This window comes from Hemitrygon akajei, chromosome 19 (assembly GCF_048418815.1).
Source record: "Hemitrygon akajei chromosome 19, sHemAka1.3, whole genome shotgun sequence".
NCBI classification, from domain to species: domain Eukaryota; kingdom Metazoa; phylum Chordata; class Chondrichthyes; order Myliobatiformes; family Dasyatidae; genus Hemitrygon; species Hemitrygon akajei.
Window position 1 is genome coordinate 71189698 of NC_133142.1, and position 23021 is coordinate 71212718.

Genomic DNA, 23021 nt, shown 5'->3' on the forward strand with positions numbered 1-23021 from the left:
TTTCAGGGACAACAGTCTCCAGAGTTTACAGAGAATAGTGCGATAAACAAAAAACATACAATGGGTGTCAGTTTGTGTGGGTAAGAATGCCTTGTTAATTAGAGAGGTCAGAGGAAAATGCCAGACCGGTTCAAGCTGATAAGAAGGCAACAGTAACTCAAATGGCCATGCATTGCAACAGTGCTATTCAGAATGCACACAGGATCGAATCTTGAAGTGGATGTGCTACAGCAGTGGAAGACTATGAACACTCAGTGCTCCTTCATTAGGTACAAGAGGTACCGAATACATTAGCCACTGAATGTAGATCAATAAGTGATATTTGCTATTCTCAATTTCAACTTCAGAAAAAATTTTCCGTTTGTTAGCATTGAACAGTGAGAAGTGAAACAGAGATGCAAACGAAGAAACAGGTTTAACCATCAAAGTGGTGGATAGTTTTTTAACATAGAACATAGCACAGGAACAGGCACTTCAATTCACAATGTTGTGCTGAACCAGCTAAAAAGTAAATCAAACCCCCCTCCCAAACAAATCAAACCCTCCCAGCTACACATGTCCATATCCCTCCATCTCCCTCACATTTATGTACCGATCTAAATGTCTCTTAAAAGCCTCTAATGTATTTGCCTCTACCACCATACCAGATAAACCATATTCTCAGAGCTATTTGCCCATGGAATTGAAGATAGATGGGTAAGGCCAAGAATTGATATATTCGTTAACAAGTGTTATGAGTGATGAACAGACCTGATGGACAATGGGGTGGAGAGTTAACCATCCCCCCCTGAGAAACACAAACTATTACTGTTGCTATGCTGACCATGAGAAAGAGATAAAGCCCAGGCAAGAACATTTGCTACAGATAAGAGGGGGAGAGAGACTGTTGATTTACTGTATTATGACTTCTGCAAGGGTTATTTATCTTCTACTATTTTGCCCATAAACATTCCTCAGTGGACTGAAGGAGTGGCCTTACTTGATGGACACAGTCATTCAGAAGTGATGGATAGCTGACTCCCCGTGAATAGGGATAAAAGACAGGTCTGGAGAGACACCCTCCAGACACACCAATGGACACTGATTGAGCGTTGGAACCCACAAGAAAGGTGGGGGCTTAGGAGACTGAACCAGGAGATCGATCAGTAAATCTCACAGTGTTAAAGCAGGGCCGGTGGGGACTTGTGTGTGTGTCCACTCATGCCAGAGTGACGAGTCCACTACAGAAGAATGGTCTAGCAGAAGGACGGAGAGGTCATAGCTGAATGACCACACCGATACGACGGATTAAGAAAGCAAAGGAAGGTTTGCCTGACTGTAGCTGTTACATCTCGCTCGCTCTCTCTCTCTCCAACGATTACAATACAACAACCATAACTACATCAGCACTTATGAACTGAACTGAACTTTATACTTTTCTATACACTTTTAGGTTTATTACTGCTAACTTGTTTTATATGTATATTTGCATTATTGATATAGTTTTTGCTTATTTTTATTAATAAACACCTTTAGTTTGGTACCACCAGACTCCAACAAATTCTTCTTTCTCTGCTGGTTAGACACCCAGTTATGGGGTACGTAACAAATTGGGGCCTCGTCTCGAGATTTGATAACCAAATTAGGGGGCCAGTGAATCAGGATAAAAGTCCCTTATCTGATCTGATTGTGAGATTAACCAGACGGGAAACCAGCAGAGATGGACATTGTCAAATTTTTAAAAGACCCGACTGCGGGGGCATTAGAGGTTGCCAGGAAGGCCGAATTGGTGATTGTTGCGAAACGATTAGATCTCCCAGAGGTGAAATCGTCGATGAGAAAGGCGGATATACAGAGAGAAATAGTTATGCATTATGTATCCAAGGGTGTGTTCACACCAGATGTATTGGACCTGTTCCCTGAGAGGAAACCAGCCGAGGGGGAGGTTCAGTTAGAGATAGAAAAATTAAGGTTGGCTGAGGAAAAGGAGAAGAGGCAGCATGAACTTCGAATGAGGCAGCTGGAAGCAGAGGAGGAAGAAAGGAAAGCTGAAAGGAGGAAAGAGAAAGCTGATAGGCAGAGGGAGGAAAGGGAGAAAGAGAGGCAGCATGAGCTGGAAATAGAGAGGCTAAAGGTACAGCAGGGAAGAGATCGGGCGGCAGACCCAAATGAGGGGTTCAAGATTAGTCGGGAGATCCAGTTGGTACCTCCATTCGAGGAGATGGATGTCGATAAGTTCTTCCTCCATTTTGAGAAAGTGGCTGTGAATCAGAACTGGCCTGAGAGAAAATGAGCTTTTCTGGTACAGAGCGTACTTGGGGGAAGGCTCAGCAAGCATATTTGGCATTGTCCACGGATGAGTCTAGGAATTATGAGGAAGTAAAAAGGGCTGTACTGAGGAGTTACGAGTTGGTGCCAGAGGCATACCGGCAGAAGTTCCGGAACTTGAGAAAGCCATGGAACCACACGTACTTAGAGTTTGCCCGTGAGATGCAAATATATTGTGAGCGTTGGTGCGCCTCAAAAGGGGTTGATGAAGATTATGATAACCTGTTACAGTTAATACTGATAGAGCAGTTCAAAAGTTGCATCCCTGAGAGTATGAAGACGTACTTGGATGAGAAGGAGGCAGAGACTCTGTCTGCGACTGCCAAGTTAGCAGACGAGTATGCCTTAACCCACAAGTCAAAGTTTTCCTCAAATAAGAGTTACCAGAGAGGCAGTAGGGACGATAGAGAAAGCCCATCGGCTAAGGCAGAGAATAAGCCGGGAGCTAGTGGAAAAGGGAAGGAGGAGGAAAAGCAGGCTGCCAGGAAGGTTCCTAGCTTTACGTGTTATAATTGTGGGAAAGCTGGTCATATAGCATCTAAGTGCTTTGCTCCGAAGAAGGAGACAGGAAAAGGGAAAACAGCAATACCGACAGGTTGCATTGAGTCGGTCAGTAGATGGGGAAGGCAAAGGTAGATAGAGCACAAGAGGGGCGTGAGAAGTTTATCTCAAAAGGGACAGTGTCTGTGAAGGAAGGAGAAACCCCAGTTCCCGTGCAGATCTGGAGAGATACTGGGGCTGGTCAGTCATTGATTTTAAGGAAGGTATTAGATTTTGGTTCTGAGACCCAGACTGGGGAGGCTGTGTTAAGAGGAATCGGAAAAGGGACCGAGGCCGTACCTTTGCACAGGATATTTTTGAAATGTGACCTGGTATCTGGACCAGTCGAAATAGGGGTGAGGTCAAAATTACCGATGAACGGCGTGGACGTCCTACTTGGTAATGATCTGGCAGGTGGAGATGTGTATTCAGCAGTGAAGCTGACAAGTAAGCCTGTGAGTGCTGAGGACCCGCCCATAGAGTCCAAGATTTACCTCGCATGCGCAGTCACTCGCAGCAGGTCTAGAAAGGCGGCTGAGAAAGGAGACAGTTTAAATGAGTCCAGTGTTGATTTGGCGGAGATGTTTTTACCGACCCTGTACCAAGAGGGGTTAGAGGGTGGTAAAATGGAGGTTATGGAGGCACAGAGTAAAGATGAGAAACAGATATGGCAGTTAGAAGGTCCAGGGTTATACACGGATGATGTCTGGCTTAACAGAACTGTTTGCAGTTGAAAAATTTCAATGTGTTCCCGATAATGATGTAAGGGCTGTCCTAGATGAAAAGGATGCCGCTACCTTGAGGGAGTCTGCTGGGTTAGCAGATGAAATTGTTTTAACCCGCAAGGTTGAGTTTACTCCGAATGGGAGTTGCCCAGAGAGTAACTGGGAGGATCAGGGGAAGTTAGAATTTGAAAAGGGGACTGGTATTGAAAGCCTGGAAGAGGTAGATGTCCCGTTTGCGTGTGTTCAGGGTGTGAAGGATGTGGATACACAGGGTACTGAACCTAGTATTGAAACTCAGGAAAAGTCTGAGGTATCTGATTTAGTTGAAAAGGAATGCAGTTCTTTTGGGTCAGATGGACTTGGTTCAGTGAAGAAAGAGTTAACCTTGGTACGTAGAAAGTGAGAATTCTCAGTTGTTTGTGTTAGAAGGTGTGTTAAAAGTTAATGATGAGATGAAAGCTGGTGATGTGAATATTATTGAAGGAGAAGGAAAGTTTGAATTGGTTTTAGAAGGATTGACAAAAGGGAAGGGACCATTAACTAAACAATGGCTTGTGAACAAGGTGCCTGTGAATCAATTACAGTTTGTTTGGAAATTTAAAGATAAACAACTTGCTGATGTTATTCAAGTATGTGATTTGGAGAGGCAGAACTTGAAATGTTGTTTTAACCAAGAGGGATCATCTGCCGCTGTTAAACTGAAAACGAATAGAATGGAAGATCCTGAAGATAAAATTAATGACTTGCTTAAAATTAACGAATTGTGTGGAAGTTCAGCAAATGGGCTTAGTTTGGAAAACATTGGTGATAAGATAGCTCCTGTGAAAGGAGTCTGTGAAGGCCTATTCCACACTGGTGAGCAAGCTAACCACGAGAGAGTTAAGTGGAAAAGGGACACAGGTTGACCAAGTGCCACTTTGAATAACAGGATCTGGTTTTGAGGGAATTTGACAAAGCATGTGAAAGATAAAAACACCATGGAAGATTGACTGTTTGAATGTTAAGTTTAAAAGTAAAATAGAGATTAGTATTTGCACAAACTTTTGTAATGTACTACATTATAATCACACATGTATTGGTTCACGCTTTATAATAGGCACCTAAGCTAAGATCACAACCCTTCAGTATTTTTTTTGGCTAACATGAAAAATAAAAAGTAGGCGGTTATTAAGTTGGAGTCTGTTGTTACAGGAATTTGATATTAAAATACAACATGTAAAGGGGAGTGACAATGTAATTGCTGATTGTTTATCTAGATGTTAACTTGAACGTGTATCTGTATTACTCTTGTAGTTAAGGCAACCTGTATTTTGTTAAACTCTGTAATTCAGTGCTTTATTAGTTAATTTTCCCCCTGGTGAAAATTCCCAGAAGGATGGGGGTGTTATGAGTGATGAACAGACCTGATGGACAATGGGGTGGAGAGTTAACCATCCCCCTCTGAGAAACACAAACTATTACTGTTGCTATGCTGACCATGAGAAAGAGATAAAGCCCAGGCAAGAACATTTGCTACAGATAAGAGGGGGAGAGAGACTGTTGATGTTACTGTATTATGACTTCTGCAAGGGTTATTTATCTTCTACTATTTTGCCCATAAACATTCCTCAGTGGACTGAAGGAGTGGCCTTACTTGATGGACACAGTCATTCAGAAGTGATGGATAGCTGACTCCCCGTGAATAGGGATAAAAGACAGATCTGGAGAGACACCCTCCAGACACACCAATGGACACTGATTGAGCGTTGGAACCCACAAGAAAGGTGGGGGCTTAGGAGACCGAACCAGGAGATCGATCAGTAAATCTCACAGTGTTAAAGCAGGGCCAGTGGGGACTTGTGTGTGTGCCCACTCATGCCAGAGTGACGAGTCCACCACAGAAGAACAGTCTAGCAGAAGGAAGGAGAGGTCATAGCTGAATGACCACACCGATACAATGGATTAAGAAAGCAAAGGAAGGTTTGCCTGACTGTAGCTGTTACATCTCGCTCGCTCTCTCTCTCTCCAACGATTACAATACAACAACCATAACTACATCAGCACTTATGAACTGAACTGAACTTTATACTTTTCTATGACAATTTATTTACCCCCAGACATCGATAGAGCTTGTTTATTATTAATGATTATTATTATTCCTACACTTTTAGGTTTATTACTGCTAACTTGTTTTATATGTATATTTGCATTATTGATATGGTTTTTGCTTATTTTTATTAATAAACACCTTTAGTTTGGTACCACCAGACTCCAACGAATTCTTCTTTCTCTGCTGGTTAGACACCCAGTTACGGGGTACGTAACACAAGATATTGGCGTTGCTGTCAAGAAATGTTTGCTGCCCAATCTAGGTGCCCCTGGGTTGTGTGATGAACTAACTTCTTGAATTGCTGTCATCTTTTGGAAATATTCCCACAGTGTTATTGGAGAGGGAGTTAAAGGGTTTAGACTTGGAAAGGAAGCTGCAGGTGGTGGTGATGGTCCTGGGCCATCCTATAATATAAACTCTAACTTACAGACAATGTAAACAAAATGGCTGATGAAGTGCATTTATTTCCTTGGTGACCCATGGGTATTTGTAACAAGGTGCTGGCACCAAGTCAGACTTGGGATGCATGCTTTCCAAAAAAAAACAAAAGGACATTCTAAAAGTGGGTGTTCCCTCACCATCCCATCCTTGAAAAAGCTACAAGGGCAGTCAGTCCCTGTCTACTCTTGCTTCTTGTGTACTGCCCAGCCACTGCTTCTCATCATTGCCAGCAGGGATTTCTACAAGTGGATTGTTGTTTCCATAGCACAAAGGAGCTAAAGAAGTGTTTCCTGTAGCAGACACAAAAGATTGAATAAGTCGGAGGCTGTGATAGAATTATTGATTGGGAAAGTTAGAATGAGGAATCAATGTAATTACTACAGTAATTATAGATTCTGTAACATAAAATCTACAGCGGCATACATGAATACCAGATTGGCCTCTAGAGCCACTTGAGGATCCACCAATAGACAACCCCTCAGGAAAACAACATACTGCACTCAAGTGACCGTACTGCTGCTACTGCCATTGCTTATTCCAATACTGCACCTACTACTGCTACCATTGCTCCTACTACTACTGCGACAGCTATTTCTGCTTCTGCTAATGCTACTGATACTGCTACTACAACTACAAAGCACTGCTGCTCCTACTGCTCCTGCTCTCCTCTCCCCCTTCCATATGAACACACCAGTTAGTGCCATCTTCCACGTGTGTGCTTTTATTTAATATTTCTGTTATTGTGCACAGACACAAGAAGAACAGATGCAGATTAACTGCTAGTACGTGGCTTCATGGTTCCAAATTCATTTCAGATGAGTGTACTGCTTCTCGCGACCAAGCTGCATCAGGTTGCCATTTGCCTTGGGTTCTCTGGGTCAAAAGTTGTAATCTCCATGTGAAGAAGACCTAGAGGGGAGGGGGTGGGGAAAAAAAAAGTTTAGAAATGTCCATACCAAAAGCCATGGGAACAGACAACTATTTTGTTTCAATGGCCCTCATGCAGTAAAACTCTTTGTTTTGGGCAATTAAGCCTAATTTCAGATTCCCAGAGTTTCCTTTGTCAGGCATCTTTGTAGAGGGCAATTGCAGTTTTTCTATAAAAATCCCCCTGATGTTTTTTCCCTTTTATACATGATATTTATACAATTTTGGCCACATGGCCATGAATATAATGGATCCCATTATAGCTGCAAGTTTGCTTGCATCTACAGGGAGAAAATTGTTACAGTGTGGTCATCTTATCATTACTCTGCCTGAAATATTATGCATTCAAATAGAACTTGGAACACATGTTGTGGCTTACTAATGCATTATTATATCAGCAACAGAGTGAAAATAGTACTCTGCTTGTCTACAGAGTGGACATCTTGAAAATCAAAATGATAAAAGCTAAGAATAGTTTATACCATGAACATGCATTTTATGCACTCTTCAAGATAAGAAGCCTTTCAAATGCACCATGGTGCCTTCTTTCAGAAAAAGATTTAGGCAGTTAACTTCAAAATCTATGAGTGTTGCTGTTGAGGAATAAGTGCCTACTAGTGAATACCAGCCATGGGCCTGAAATATTGACTGTTTCTCATAATACAGATGCTGCCTGGCCTGTTGCTCATTCCAGCATTTTCTGATTTCATTTAAGATAATAATTTGCCTTGATTCAAATTAGTATGCAGCTCCATATAATGTCACTCACTCCCACACCCAGAGAACTTTTGAAAATCCAAGTCACGTGAGGGGAAGGGAGGATGAGGTGCATCTTTCAATATTATTGCCTTACAGCCTGGTGGTGCTTACCTGTTTCTGACTCTACATGCACCATGACATACTGGAATGAAAGGTGCTCAGAAAAGAATCCTGTACACCAAATATGGGATGTCAACTACTAGTCAGTTATTGCATTTGGATCATAAAGAATCAACGGTAAATACAAAAGATTCTGTAGACGCTTGAAATCCAGAGCAATACGCACAAAATGCTGGAGGAGCTCCGCAGGTCAGGAAGCATCTATGATAATGGATAAATAAAACTCTATTTATTTTTTATAATAATAAAAAACCTGTACATTACTATATTTTATATTTATATATATATATATATAGATAGATAGAGAGAGAGAGTGATGTACATGTTTTTTAAATTATTATGTATTCCATGTACTACTGCCATAATACAACAAATTTAATGGCATACACCAGTGACATTAAGCCTGATTGTGATTATGATTCCATATTTCCTCCTTCTCATGACCCATCTCCTTTCAAATCAGTGTCAATGGAGGGCACAGCCACAGAAATACACCTCTCTGAACTTCCAGAGATAACAGTGTAATTGCAAGAGAGCCTGAGTAATACTTGCTTTTCCATTCTTCAACCTTTAGGTCCAGGCTTTCAAAGGAATCATCATATGGTTCTGCTTCTGGCTCGTTGTTTGGATCATGGTGCTCGCTGAGATAGGGATGTTCTAATGCCTCACTGGCTGTTATTCTTCTGTCTGGATCTAGATTTAGCATCCTTTCTAGCAGGTCAACAGCTAAGGGACATTTGAGAAATCTGTAAATGACATGGTTACACACACCCACTGTAAGGTATATACAGCGAAAGCAACATATATGTAAAATAAACACTCTCACCATTAAGGTATTCCTTGTCAAGTTCTCAACTACCCTTCGGGTATTACATACTGCTGGTATTTTTTCCTTCCTTTTGTTCCCCCCCCCCCCATTGTTCCCATGTCTCTATTTTAGTTATGCAAACATTTAAAGGAATTTTCATCAATAAAGGAACTCAGACTTGCCAGGTACATATCAACAGCCGCCATCCCGTTCCCTCCATCAATCTTCAGGTGCTGTGAATGATATACAGGGGCATGCAAAAGTGTGGGCACCCCTGGTCAAAATTTCTGTTACTGTGAATATCTAAGCAAGTAAAGGATGACCTGATTTCCAAAAGGCATAAAGTTAAAGATGACACGTTTCTTTAATATTTTAAGCAAGATTACTTTTTTATTTCCATCCTTTACAGTTTCAAAATAACAAAAAAGGAAATGGGCCTGAAGCAGCAGTTTGGGCACCCTGCATGGTCAGTAGTTAGTAACACCCCCTTTGGCAAGTATCACAGCTTGTAAACCCTTTTTGTAGCCAGCTAAGAATTTTTCCATTCTTGTTTGGGGGATTTTTGCCCATTCTTCCTTGCAAAAGGCTTCTAGTTCTGTGAGATTCTTGGGCCATCTTGCATGCACTGCTCTTTTGAGGTCTATCCACAGATTTTCGATGATGTTTAGGTTGGGGGACTGTGAGGGCCACGGCAAAACCTTCAGCTTGCTCCTCTTGAGGTAGTCCATTGTGGATTTTGAGGTGTGTTTAGGTTCATTATCCTGTTGTAGAAGCCATCCTCTTTTCATCTTCAGCTTTTTTTTTTTTTACAGACGGTGTGATGTTTGCTTCCAGAATTTGCTGGTATTTAACTGAAGTCATTCTTCCCTCTACCAGTGAAATGTTCCCCGTGCCACTGGCTGCAACACAAGCCCAAAGCATGATCGATCCATCCCCATGCTTAACAGTTGGAGAGGTGTTCTTTTCATGAAATTCTGCACCCTTTTTTCTCCAAACATACCTTTGCTCATTGCTGCCAAAAATTCTATTTTAACTTCATCAGTCCACAGGACTTGTTTCCAAAATGCATCAGGCTTGTTTAGATGTTCCTTTGCAAACTTCTGACACAGAATTTTGTGGTAAGGTCGCAGGAAAGGTTTTCTTCTGATGACTCGTCCATGAAGGTTATATTTGTGCGGGTGTCACCACACAGTATAACAGTGCACCACCGCTCCAGAGTTTGCTAAACCTTCCTGAAGGCCTTTTGCAGTCAAACGGGGGTTTTGATTTGCCTTTCTAGCAATCGTAAGAGCAGTTCTCTCGGAAAGTTCTCTTGGTCTTCCAGACTTCAACCGTTCCTGTTAACAGCCATTTCTTAATTACATTATGAACTGAGGAAACAGCTACCTGAAAACACTTTGCTATCTTCTATTAGCCTTCTCCTGCTTTGTAGGCATCATTTATTTTAATTTTCAGAGTACTAGGCAGCTGCTTAGAGGAGCCCATGGCTGCTGATAGTTGGGACAAGGTTTGAGGAGTTAAAGCTTTGAAATTTGCATCACCTGGCCTTTCCTAACAATGACTGTGAACAAGCCATAGCCCTAACAAGCTAATTAAGGTCTGAGACTTTGGTAAAAGTTATCTGAGAGCTCAAATCTCTTGGGGTGCCCAAACTTTTGCATGGTGCTCCTTTCCTTTTTTTCACTCTAAAATTGTGCAAAACAAAGATAATACACTAATCTTGCTTAAAATGTTAAAAAGAATGTTTCATCTTTAACTTTATGACTTTTGGAGATCAGTTCATCTTCTACTCACTTAACTAATCACAGTAACAGAAATTTTGACCAGGGATGCCCAAACTTTTGCATGCCTCTGTACGGCAGATAGGGTGTAATGAGGAGATAGGAGACATCATTCATTTTGATAGAAAAAGTAGAAAAGCAGTATCTTCCTTTGTTAAAGAAATGAGTGATTTTTATGGTCTTAATGCTCAGAGAGACTTAAGTGTCCTCCTCATCAACCTAAAGTCCTCAATTCTAAAAAATATAAGGAATAGAGCTGGTAGGCAAATTGTGTTTGTTCTGTTATTCAGTGAGGTAGTGAACGATTATTTTTACCACATTATCATTACCATGCACCTCCCTTTGAACAGAATATACCTGGTGACACAACCTCCACAGCCCTCATTATGCTTTCAGTGAAGGATTTCAATCCTGAGTGATAATTAATTTGAGAACATGACCCCTGGTTCTAGGTGCACAGCTAGAAGAAACGATGCCCCTAAGTATATCTTTCAAGCTTCCAAGAATTTGTTTTAAAATGACTTTTTAAACTTGAATGTGTAACCAATCTCTCACTTGTCAACCAACTCTTACCGCACCTCAGAATTTCCTTTCCAGAAACCAATCTGCTAAATCTTTTCCACACAGCCTCCATCACATTTCCTTTAGTTTGCTAGACCAGACACCCACATAATATTCTACATTTAATCTCACCAGAACCTTCTCTAATTTCAAAGTGATATCAACACTTTCATACTCGAACTCTATTCCCAAATGTACGATTTGCCTTCCTAATTACAAGCTGCATTTATTTTAGTTAGAGATAAAGCACGCAACAGGCCCTTCTGGCCCTTCAAGCCGTGCCACCTAGCAACCCACCTCTTTAACCCTAGCCTAATCCCAGGACAATTTACAATGGCCAATTAACCTACTAACTGGTACCTCTTTTGGACTGTGGGAGGAAACCAGAGCACTCAGAGGAAACCCGCGTGCACACAGGAACAACATGCAAACTTGCTTTTTTACAGAGGATGCCAGAATTGAACTCCGATGCCCTGAGCTGTAAAAATGTTTTCTAACCACTATGTACAGTAGCGCTAATATTTGCATGTTAACGTTCAGTGATTTGTGTACAAGGACATTAGAGTCTCTTTTTTGAATAAAAGATACTGCTTTTCTATTTCTTCTATCAAAATGAATGAGCTCCCTATCTCCTCATTACATCCTAGCTTCCGTAAATTCACAGTGTCTCTGTTGCACTCCGTATCCTCCTCAGACTGCACTGCCCCTCAACATTGCATCATGGGAAAACTTAGATATACTACATTTAGTCCCTTCCTACAAATCAATGATGTAGAACGGGTGGAACCCCAACAGTGAACCTTTGGTCACAACCTTACAACCCCATAAAACATGAATTCAACTCATTATACTTGTCTGTTTACCAGCACGAATTGAGGATTGGTTTATTACCTCTCATCCAATGGGCTTCAGCTTTGGTTAATAATCTCTTATATGGTACCTTTTGAAGAACTTTTGCAACTATAAAGCCACCACATCCACTGGTCCCCTTATCTATCTTGACAATTGCAGCTTCAAGAAAACAAAACTGTCGTCAAAAACACAAGAGATTCTGCCGATGCTGAAAATCCAGTGTAACACAAGCAAAATGCTGGAGGAACTCAGCACGTCAGGCAGCGTCTACGGAGCGGAATAAAAAGTTGACGATTCTGGCAGAGACCCTTCATCAGTACCTGCTGAGTTCTTCCAGAATCTGTGTGCTACTCATGCCAAACATGATTTTCCTTACATAAATCTCTGTTGATTCTGCACAATCCTACTATTTCATGCTCATATAAGTTTTGTGAATATTACCCATACCTTGTGCTTTCATTGTGGGAAAAATTTGCTGGAATTTTTTCTTCTCTTGTGGTATGAGGGAACGGACATAGTCTCTTGCCTGAGGAAATTAAAAAGGTAACACCGTCAAGCAGAGTGGATGATAAAACTTATGTTGATTTCTATTTCCACAGGCATCGGGCCATGGTTGGCAGCTTATCCAGAAGGCAAATTCTGATCTCAAACCTCTGCTGCCTCGTGGCTATGCCCACTGGTGGGGAAGGCTTTGGCAGCAAACCCTGAGGAAAAATCTGGAGAACGAGTCCCTAAGGCAATCCTATATTGGCTTCAAAATTGGCAACTCCTGTGACGTCACTAGTGGCAGTCTCTGCCGTTCCTTTGGATTCATCAGCTGCATGGGGGTGGGGGGGGGGGGGCTTCTGCATGGGCAACAGCTTGCTCTCCATATTGTAACGCCTTGGCTTGCATATCAACTTCAACCGCTAAACTACAATGCCAATGGAGCAAACAAACACAACTCAGTCCAACCATTCCCTTAAAGAGATCCCATTCTGTAAGTGGATTCATGTGAGTGCTTATTGTACTGACATTAGCTGGCATTTGCTCTGAGTACAGTAAGCACTCACATCAAATGTGTGAATGACAGTTTTATATTGTTGCATTAGCATTTGTGTTCATGTTATACTGTTAGCATTTATGTAAAAGTTGGATAATGGCATAATCTGATTGATGCCTCATCAGACAGACTGTTTAGACTCACGGCAGCTGTCAGAAACACACACATCGCAGAAACAAGCCTTCCATTCCTCAGAGTCCACCAGCACACTCTCATCCCATTTTAGGCTCCTTGCAATTCTATCAACTTGTCCCAGATTCAACCTGCACACTGGGGACAATTTACAGTGACTAATTGACCTATCACCTAATGTATGCCTCTGAGATGTGAGGGAGGTTCACCAAAGCACTTGGGAAAACCGACAGGGCACAGGTGATCATGCAAACTTCAAAGCTGGAAAGCTTGAATCATTTGTACTAAGGAACAGAGTTACTGTAAAATGGTACCTCATTAAGAAATTGAGGTTTCAGAAAAGCAAGAAGGCTGATTAGCAAATGGCTTCAGAGCATTCTCAAAAAGCTTTTGCACTGTAGAGGAAGTATGCTCAATCCTCTGTTCAGACTCACAATAAGCTACATTGTACTTTCCATTACACTGTGCTCAATGGCAGCTTTTGGAGGCAGAAGGCTAAGGTTGTTGTCTCACCGTAGAGTAGAGGAACTCCAAAATCTGGCCTGCTCTGTTAGGCGTGCCACAGAACTAGAATGGCTATCCTTTGCAGTGAGATATTAAAACAGGCCAATCCTGCCAAACAGGTCAATTGAAGGAGACTGCATGGCACTTTTATAGTGGAATTCTCCTGTGACTACCCAATAAATAAAAGGTAGTAGATACATACGTCTTTGTTCTTCATTTTCTCCACCAGGTACTGTGGTGGTATTCCTGTTACATTCATGATCTTTTTCAGTTGGTCAAAATCTAAACTGAAAAGTTAAAGAAACACTGAACTAAATTGTAATTGTCTTCATATCTGGTCAGATATCTGATATTAAAAAGTACCTATGGTCTTCACTTTATTATGTCAATAAATATTCATTCCAAAAGCAGGAAAAACTATTATTTTCAAAATTCCAAAGAAACATATATACATAAAGAAGAGATTCTGCAGATGCTGGAAATCTAGACCAACACACAAAATGCTGGAGAAACTCAGCAGGTCAGGCAGCATCTATGGAAATGAATAAGCACTAAATGCTTCGGGCCGAGACTCTTCATCAGGACTGGAAAGGAAGGGGGAGGATGCCAGAATAAAAAGGTAGGGGGAGGGGTAAAGGAGGATAGCTAGGAAGAGAGATAGGTGGGTGGGGGAGGGGGATGGAGTAGAAAGTTGGATGTGACAGGTGGAGAAGGCAGAAGGGTGGAGAAGAAGGAATCCGATAGGAGAGGAGTGTGGATCAGGGGAGAAAGGGAGGAGGAGGGGCACCAAGAGAAGTTGATGGAGAGCTGAGGAAAAGAGATAAGAGGCAAAAATGGGGAATGGAAGAAAAAGGAAGGGGAAGGGAAAGAAAAACATTCCCAGAAGGAGAATTCAATGTCCATGCCATCAGGCTGGAGTCTACCTAGACAGAATATGAGCTGTTGCTTCTCCAAGCTGAGTGCGGCATCATCGTGGCAAAAGCGGAAGCTATGGACTGACATACCGGAATGGGAATAGGGACAGGAATCAAAATAATTGACCACCAGGAAATCCCACAGGTCACCCAACTTACACTGGGTCTTACCAATGTAGAGGGAGCATGGATACAGTAGATAGCCCCATCAGATTCACAGGTGAAGTGCTGACTCACCTGCAAGGCTATTTGGGGCCCTGAATGGAGTTGAATTGACAGGTGTAGCATTTTGTTACTTGCAGGAGTATGTGCCAGGAGAGGGAGGGACAAATGAACAAGGGAGTCACAGAGGGAGTGAACCCTGTGGAAAGCGTGAAGATGTGCTTGGTGGTAGGATCCCATTGAAGATGGAGGAAATTGCAGAGAATGATTTCTAAGATGTGGAGGCTCAAGGGATGGAAAGCAAAGACAAGAGGAACTGTTAAGGCGGTAGGAAGATGGAGTGAGCATCGATGTCTGGGAAACTGAGGAGATGCAGGTGAGGGCACCATCAATGGTGGAGGAAGGGAAACACTTTTTTGAAGAAGGAGGACATCCTGGAAATTTTGTGAACTGATGCAGCAGAGACAAAGGAACTGAGAACAGGGAATAGCATTTCTACAGGAGACAGAGTAGGAAGAGATATAGTCAATATCGCCATGGGAATCGGTAGATTTACAAAGGATGTTGGTAAACAGTTTGTCTCCAGAAATGGCAACAGTAAGATCGAGAAGGTGTTAGAAAAGGACCAAGTGAATTTATGGGCAAGTCATTGAGATTGACAAGCTTTGTGTGGGTGCCTGAAGCAGCACCAATGCAGAAGTCAACGTAGCCCAGAAAGAGTTGGGAGCATTTCCAAGGAAGACTTGGAATATGGACTCACAAACAAGAAAATCTGCAGATCCTGGAAATCTGAACAACACACACAAAATGCTGGAGGAACTGAGCAGGCCAGGCAGCGTCTATGGAAAAGAGGGCACAGTCGACGTTTCGGGCCAAGACCCTTCAGCAGGGCTGGAGGAAAAAGATGTGGAGTAGAGTTAAAAGGTGGGGGGGGGGGGGGGGTTGGCAAGAGAAGGGAGAAACACAAGGTGATAGGTGGAACTGGGAAGGTGGGGAGGGGTGAAGTAAAGAGCTGGGAAGTTCACTGGTGAAAGAGATACAGGGCTGGAGAATGGGGAATCTAATAGGAGAGGACAGAAAGCCATGGAAGAAACAAAAGGAGGGAGGAGCACCAGAGGGAGGCGATGGCAGGCAAGGAGATAATGTAAGTGAGGGAAAAGGGGAGGGGAATGGTGAAGTGGGGGGGTCATTACCAGGAGACCGAGAAATGGATGTTCCCCCTCACTGGACCGCCTGCAGTTTGCGTACCGTCCCAACCGCTCAACAGATGATGCCATTGCCACCACATTTGGATGTGTTCATAGACTTCAGTTCAGCATTCAACACAATCATCCCTCAGAAACTGATTGGAAAGCTGAGCCTACCGGGCCTGAACACCTCCCTCTGCAACTGGATCCTAGACTTCCTGACTGGGAGACCTCAGTCAGTCCGGATCAGGAGCAGCATCTCCCCAGGGCTGCGTGCTCGGTCCACTGCTGTTCACTCTGCTGACCCACGACTGTGCTGCAACACACAGCTCGAACCACATCATCAAGTTCGCTGATGACATGACCGTGGTGGGTCTCATCAGCAAGAATGACGAGTCAGCTTACAGAGAGGAGGTGCAGCAGCTAACAGACTGGTGCAGAGCCAACAACCTGTCTCTGAATGTGAACAAAACAAAAGAGATGGTTGTTGACTTCAAGAGGGCACGGAGCGACCACTCTCAGCTGAACATCGACGGCTCTTCTGTAGAGATCATAAAGAGCACCAAGTTTCTTGGTGTTCACCTGATGGAGAATCTCACCTGGTCCCTCAACACCAGCTCCATAGCAAAGAAAGCCCAGCAGCGTCTCCACTTTCTGCGAAGGCTCAGGATAGTTCATCTCCCACCCCCCCCATCCTCATCACATTCTACAGGGGTTGTATTGAGAGCATCCTGAGCAGCTGCATCACTGCCTGGTTCAGAAATTGCACCATCTCGGATCGCGAGACCCTGCAGCGGATAGTGAGGTCAGCTGAGAAGATCATCAGGGTCCCTTTTCCTGCCATCACGGACATTTACACTACATGCTGCATCCGCAAAGGAAACAGCATTATGAAGGATCCCACGCACCCCTCATATAATCTCTCTCCTGCTGTCTGGGAAAAGGTTCCAAAGCATTCAGGCTCTCACTACCAGACTATGTAACAGTTTCTTCCCCCAAGCTATCAAACTCCTCAATACCCAGAGCCTGGACTGACACCTTGCCCTATTGTCCTGTTTATTATTTATTGTAATGCCTGCACTTTTTGTGCACTTTATGCAGTCCTGTGTAGGTCTGTAGTCTAGTGTAGCTTGCTCTGTGTTTTTTTTTTACGTAGTTCAGTCTAGTTTTTGTACTGTGTCATGTAACACCATGGTCCTGAAAAACGTTGTCTCATTTTTACTATGTACTGTACCAGCAGTTATGGTCGAAATGACAATAAAAGTGACTTGATTTGACTTGACGATGTCATCAGGTTGGAGGCTACCCAGGCGGAATACAAGGTGTTGTTCCTCCAGCCTGAGCGTGGCCTCAGTGTGACAGTAGAGGAAGCCATGGAAAGACACATCAGAATGGGAAGCGGAATTAAAATGGGTGGCCACTGGGAGATCCCACTTTTTCTGGCAGACCGAGTGTAGGTGCTCGGCAAAGAGGTACCCAATCACTGATATACAGGAGGCCACACCAGGAGCACCAGATGTAGCATATGTCCCCAACAGACTCACAGGTTGAGTGTTGCCTACCTGGAAGGACTATTTAGGGCCCTGAATGGTAGTGAGGGAAGAGTTGTAGGGGTAGGTGAAGCATTTGTTCCGTTAGCAATGATAAGTGCCAGGAGGGAGGTCAGCAAGATGGACGATTGGACAAGGGAGCACCTAATTCCATCCACCAGATATCAGTGAAACCATTTCACCGAGCACCTAGGCTCCATCCGCCAGAAAAAGCAGGATCTCCTAATGGGCACCCATTTTAATTCCACTTCCCATTCCCATTCCGTGGCCTCCTCTGCTACTGCGATGAAACCACACTCAGGTTGGAGGAACAACACCTTATATTCGATCCAGGTAGCCTCCAACTGATGGCATAAACATTGATTTCTCGAACTTCCGGCCATGCCAACCCAACCCACCACCACTCCTCATTCCCTCTCTCATCTTATCTCCTTACCTGCCCATCACCTCCCCCTTTTCCTTATATGGCCTTCTGTCCTCTCCTATCAGATTCCCCATTCTCCAGCCCTGTGTCTCTTTCACCAATCAACTTCCCAGCTCTTTACTTCACCCCTCCCCCTCCCAGTTCCACCTATTACCTTGTATTTCTCTCCCCCCCCCCCCCCCCACCTTTTAACTCTACTCCACAAATCTTTTCTCCTCTCCTGATGAAGGGTTTCGGTCCAAATCATCGACTGTACTTTTCCCCCCATGGATGCTGCCTGGCCTGCTGAGTTTCTCTAGCATTTTGTGTGTGTTGTTTGGATTTCCAGCATCTGCAGGTTTTCTCTTGTTAGTGACAGGTGCCCATGGCTCCCCCTTGAGTTTGGAGAAAGTATTATCATATTTCCATCTGTTACAAGAGTTTTCATTTCCATCCAAACTAAAAGTTTGACCCCTCTCCAAGGTGTCAGCTTTTCAACATTGTGTGTAATTAGAACTTAAGCAGGAACAACACTTCTTTCCAAATAAATATTTTAGAAACATTATTATAGTCTTAGCAAAGTAAAATCCTTTAATTTTAATTTGATTAAAATCTTGCATCCTTCACTTATTCAAATTAATGATTGACAGATTAATTTGTTATAGTAAAAAATAAGAATAAAGAAACTGATTCCAAACCGGCATACGATTAAAGAGAGTTAGTGTAATTGGAAGAGGGTTTACTTCATAGTCAATTTTACACCATATTTAATTATGTAAAGGCATGGCCAAAACCATGTAAGGTTTGTTATGAATATACCACTCTCTTCTTTATTGGGGAAGTTTCCTTTTAACTTGAAAAAGATGCCCCTGCTTTGAAGAGGATGGAAATGACTGGTGTCAAACCCACTTGATCTCACTGGCTGGGAGAGTAACAACCTTTTTTTCTGAAATACAATTGCAGATCCTAGAATTTTGAAATTATAACTCGAAATGTGGGCTATATATATTAAATCAGGGTCATTTATGCAGAAAGACATTGCCTTAACATTTCTAGTCAATCACCTCATAAGTGTTGGATGATCAACTCTAATTAAAAAACGCAAACACGAGGAAATCTGCAGATGCTGGAAATTCAAACAACACACACAAAATGCTGGTGGAACGCAGCAGGCCAGGCAGCATCTATAAGGAGAAGTACAGTCGACGTTTCGGGCTGAGACTTTTCGTCAGGACGACTGTAATCCTGATGAAGGGTCTCGGCCTGAAACGTCAACTATACTTCTTCCTATAGGTGTTGCCTGGCCTGCTGCGTTCCACCAGCATTTTATGGGTGTTGCTCTAATTTAAAATATTCCTTTTCATCAATTATGACAATTTCCAGCATTTATTATTTTAATTTCTTGTTTCTGAATGGTGTATTCACCTAATTATAGAATAAATTCCTTCCCCTTAAAATTTGTGCAGATATTTATTCCAAGGATACGGTCAAATCCAGGGAAGAACACAGATCCTGTGACCATCTCAGCTAGGATGCAGCCCACGGACCAAATATCCACTGCATGGCAAGGTGAGAAAAAACAAGGCTTAGATAAATTTGCCAACACCATAAATGTTCTTGGAAAACAGATAATCTGGTTAAACTCTTTGAGAAGTTAAATAGAGATGTGATATTGTTAAAATAAATGTATTTTTCTTGGTGCTACCTTCATCCATTGCCTCCCCCACCTTAATCTTTCCCTTTCCTTGTCACCTTCCTGGATAAAAAAACAGTTTACTTTACAATGATACAAGATCTAACACAGAAAGAATCAAAATCAAAAATATGCTGAGATCATAATAAGATCTCAGACAATTGCAGTGAGATAGGAACCAGTTAATTGAGGATTTAGATTCATAAACCCATGGTCAGGGCAACAATTCAGACACAAAACATTTCATAGTAACTTCTGTTGCTGGTTTATTGAATATTCCACATTTCTGATTTATGGTATGTATAATATGTGGCTTCTTGTCTATAACTTCTTAGATTCTGGCTTTCCAGATAGAGCCATAGAAAACCACAGCCTAGAAACAGGCCTTTTTGCCTATCTAGTCAAAGCTGACCTGGTCTTCTACATAGACCTATCTACCTGCTCCTGGACCACAGGCCTCTATACCCCTCTAACCCATGTATGTATCCAAATCCACAATTAATCCCACCTCCATTGACAGCTTGTTCCACACTTACATCACCTCTGAGTGAAGAAGCTCCCACTCAAATTCCCCTTAAGTACTCCACCGATGATCCCACCAGTTACTGCTGCCTTGATACGCCACAATGAACTGAAGCAATGGAGTGAAGGCGGAATGTACGGAAGGGAGAAAGATGTCAAAGGGGAAGCAGAGAAAGTAAAAGAAAGAATATACAGCAGCAGGCCAGCACTGACCTCTCCCAGTCATGGGGTCCAGTCTTGGGTCTTTTCATCAAATGATATCTCAGGTTTGGTATTATTCATGATCTCTAACTGAACTGCACTCCCACTCCTTTCCCATTTCTTTCTTACATCTCTTTTCTGTTACATTCTTCTTCACTCCTCATTCCCTTTCTCTTCAAACATTCCATTCGACCCTGCCCATTAGTACCACTTCCCTCTAGGATACCCTTTCTACGTACGGACCAACTCTCTTTGCCTCCCCTGTTTCCCATCTGTCCTGGCCCTCCATGTTCTCTCCCATCCCTCTGTGTCTTTTTCCTCCTCCCCTTTTTGCCAATGTATGTTCCAATTCAAATCAATCCTTGGCTGAAATCCTTTAGGTATTTATCTTCAAGTGGGAGGTGTTACGGTGAGTCCAAACAACCAATACCTATTGGTCAGCTGATAACCAATCCCAGGCTGACTTTCACTAACTGTTCGTTGTTCCTATCATTGGCTTGAATGCCCTATGGCTAAACTATTTAAAGAGTCACACTTTGGGATGTAGGGTTGAGGTTTGAGTTTTGTAGTTACTGAATAAAAGGAGGATTTCAAGTTCCAGCTTTGTCCTATGTCCTGGCTTTGGGTCACATCAGTAGGTGGCAAACACAACACAACCTCCCTCTGTCTTTCCCACTGTGCTATCCCTCAGTGCCCCTACCTGTGGGTCCTTCCTCACTCAATGTTCCCTCCATCAGGAAACTCCCCCCCCCCACACATTGTGCTTCTTCATGATAACTGCCTAACCCTCCTCCTCCTTCTGTAGTACCAATTCCAGCTCTGTGCTTTTCATGGTACACCTCCAACCTCAGTTCCTACTCTTCCACTTCTTTTGTGCCCATGCTGCCCCACACTCTCCCATTGCTCATCCCTCAGTACTTCCCAATATCCCACCTATCTGTACTCTCAGCCTCTGGGATCCCCTGTTTCTCTGTCCCTCCATTACCCTAAGCACCTTACTCTCGCTCCTATTATGCACTACACTCTTTAGCCTCTCTGTACACCCATTCACTCCCCGCTCCTTTTGTGCTTCCTCATTCCTCCTTCCCTGTACAGTCCCCAATTTTCTCTGTACACCCTTTCACTCCTGGGTCCTCAAGATTCAGGACTGTTTAATGTCACAAGTGTAAAGGAGATGAGATAATTGTTACTCTCGATCCAATGAAGTACAGAAAGAAAAACACAATAAGGTAAGATTTTAAAAAATCAATAATAATGGGGGGAAAAAAAACAAAAAACCAATCCTGATTACTCCTCGATCTACACCTCTCCTTATGAGTTGCACTTTCACTCCTCTCTGTTACTTCACTTACACCCCATCTTGTCCCTTTGGTCTCTCCTGCACCCCTTCAAATATACTGTTGTAGACTGCACTCCTATTAACTCTAAAACATATTGAGTAAGTACATGATTTATTATGATTAACATTTTAATCACTTAACAGTGATAGTTACAATGCTCCAGTGTTAAGGATGCTTTTGATGTTATATTATAATGTCATAATATTGATAATAAACAGTAACCAAAAAAAATTTCTAGCAGGTATCAGCTAACAAGGGAATTCCATACTTACAACTTGCATTATTGTTCTACTTCAAAATTTAGTGTGAAGTCATAGCAAATTTATTGAGCATTAGGTGTGCTCCTCAGAGATTTAACAAGAGAAGTTCAGGAAGGGTTGACCGGTGTATGACTCGTACCTGAGTAACTGTAATGCATCCAGTTGAGTATAACCTCCGGGGGTCGGTACCAGCGAGTAATAACATAGCCTGTCATCTCCAACTCGGTGTGACGAGCTAATCCAAAATCCAAGATCTGAAAGGAAGATCACATAACAAATGCAAAGGGTATTTATTTTTGAAAACCACCATAATTTTTGCAGATTGAAAGTAGTAAAAAAAAAAGAAATGTACATAAACACATCACCAGGTTTAAAGGAACAGTATATCTATGAGTCACAACAGAGCCTGTCATCTTGATGTGATCACCAGTCTAATACCTGATGGCATTGTTATAATTCACTGCTGGTAAACACCTAACAATATTCTGATCATTTGTTTTTATGATTTTTTAATAAAACATGTTACCAAATGTTAAAAATGAAATATAAATGAAATCTAGTTTATTTAATTGACCACTGTTTTACCTAACTCCTGCTAGCTTGACTCGTTTCCCTTGAACACTTTTCCATGTTCTCCACCACTAAGATGGAACACAGCCTTTGGAAAAAGCTTCCTGCTCTTGGGGCACAACACACAGTCATACAGCTCGGAAAAAGGTCCCTCAGCCTAACTCATCCATACGGACTGGGCTGCCCATCATACCGCAATGCACGTCGTAGGCCAGTATAAATTCACTCTCCTCCCCAGATTTGTGTTTCTTACTCTGTAACACACAATTTCTGCTTCTCCTTTTTCTCTCATTCTCAGTTCCTTGTCTGGGATGGTTACTGCCACCCCACTGTGACCCAGCCGCTGGTTCTAGATTACCGGTAACTGGCTGGCCGGCTGGTGGAGCAACGGCATCAGCGCCGGACTCCGGAGCGAAGGTTCCCAAGTTCAAATCCAAGTCGGGCCACCCCGAGCATGCTTTCCATCCGTGCCGGGTTGAGCGTCGAGCTAGCCACTCGGCCTCATAAAAAATACAAGGGTCAAGTCAGGAGCGTTCATATCGTGACCCGGTTAATCCGAAAGGAGACCAATCCTGACTCCACGCGCCAGACAAGAATGGCTGACTGTCTGGTGCGACATGCTAAAAAAAAA

The 23021-nt window shown here is 42.7% G+C and overlaps 1 protein-coding gene across 4 annotated transcripts in view; it reads right to left on the minus strand.

Moving 5' to 3' along the window:
• Positions 1-6800: 6800 nt before the first annotated feature.
• LOC140742058 (mitogen-activated protein kinase 12) overlaps positions 6801-23021 on the minus strand; it is a 37971-nt gene continuing 21750 nt past the window's right edge. The window contains exons 7-13 of one of the 4 annotated variants that reach the window (XM_073072819.1): positions 21960-22074; positions 19290-19361; positions 13791-13870; positions 12358-12436; positions 11950-12069; positions 8461-8634; positions 6801-7011 (exon numbers count right to left, since the gene is read on the minus strand). In XM_073072819.1, coding sequence (XP_072928920.1) covers positions 6950-7011; positions 8461-8634; positions 11950-12069; positions 12358-12436; positions 13791-13870; positions 19290-19361; positions 21960-22074 — 702 coding nt within the window. In that variant the 3' untranslated portion in view covers positions 6801-6949. Of the gene's footprint in view, positions 7012-8460; positions 8655-11949; positions 12070-12357; positions 12437-13790; positions 13871-19289; positions 19362-21959; positions 22075-23021 lie in introns of those variants that run through there. The other 3 variants (XM_073072820.1, XM_073072821.1, XM_073072822.1) reach the window with 3 other exon arrangements.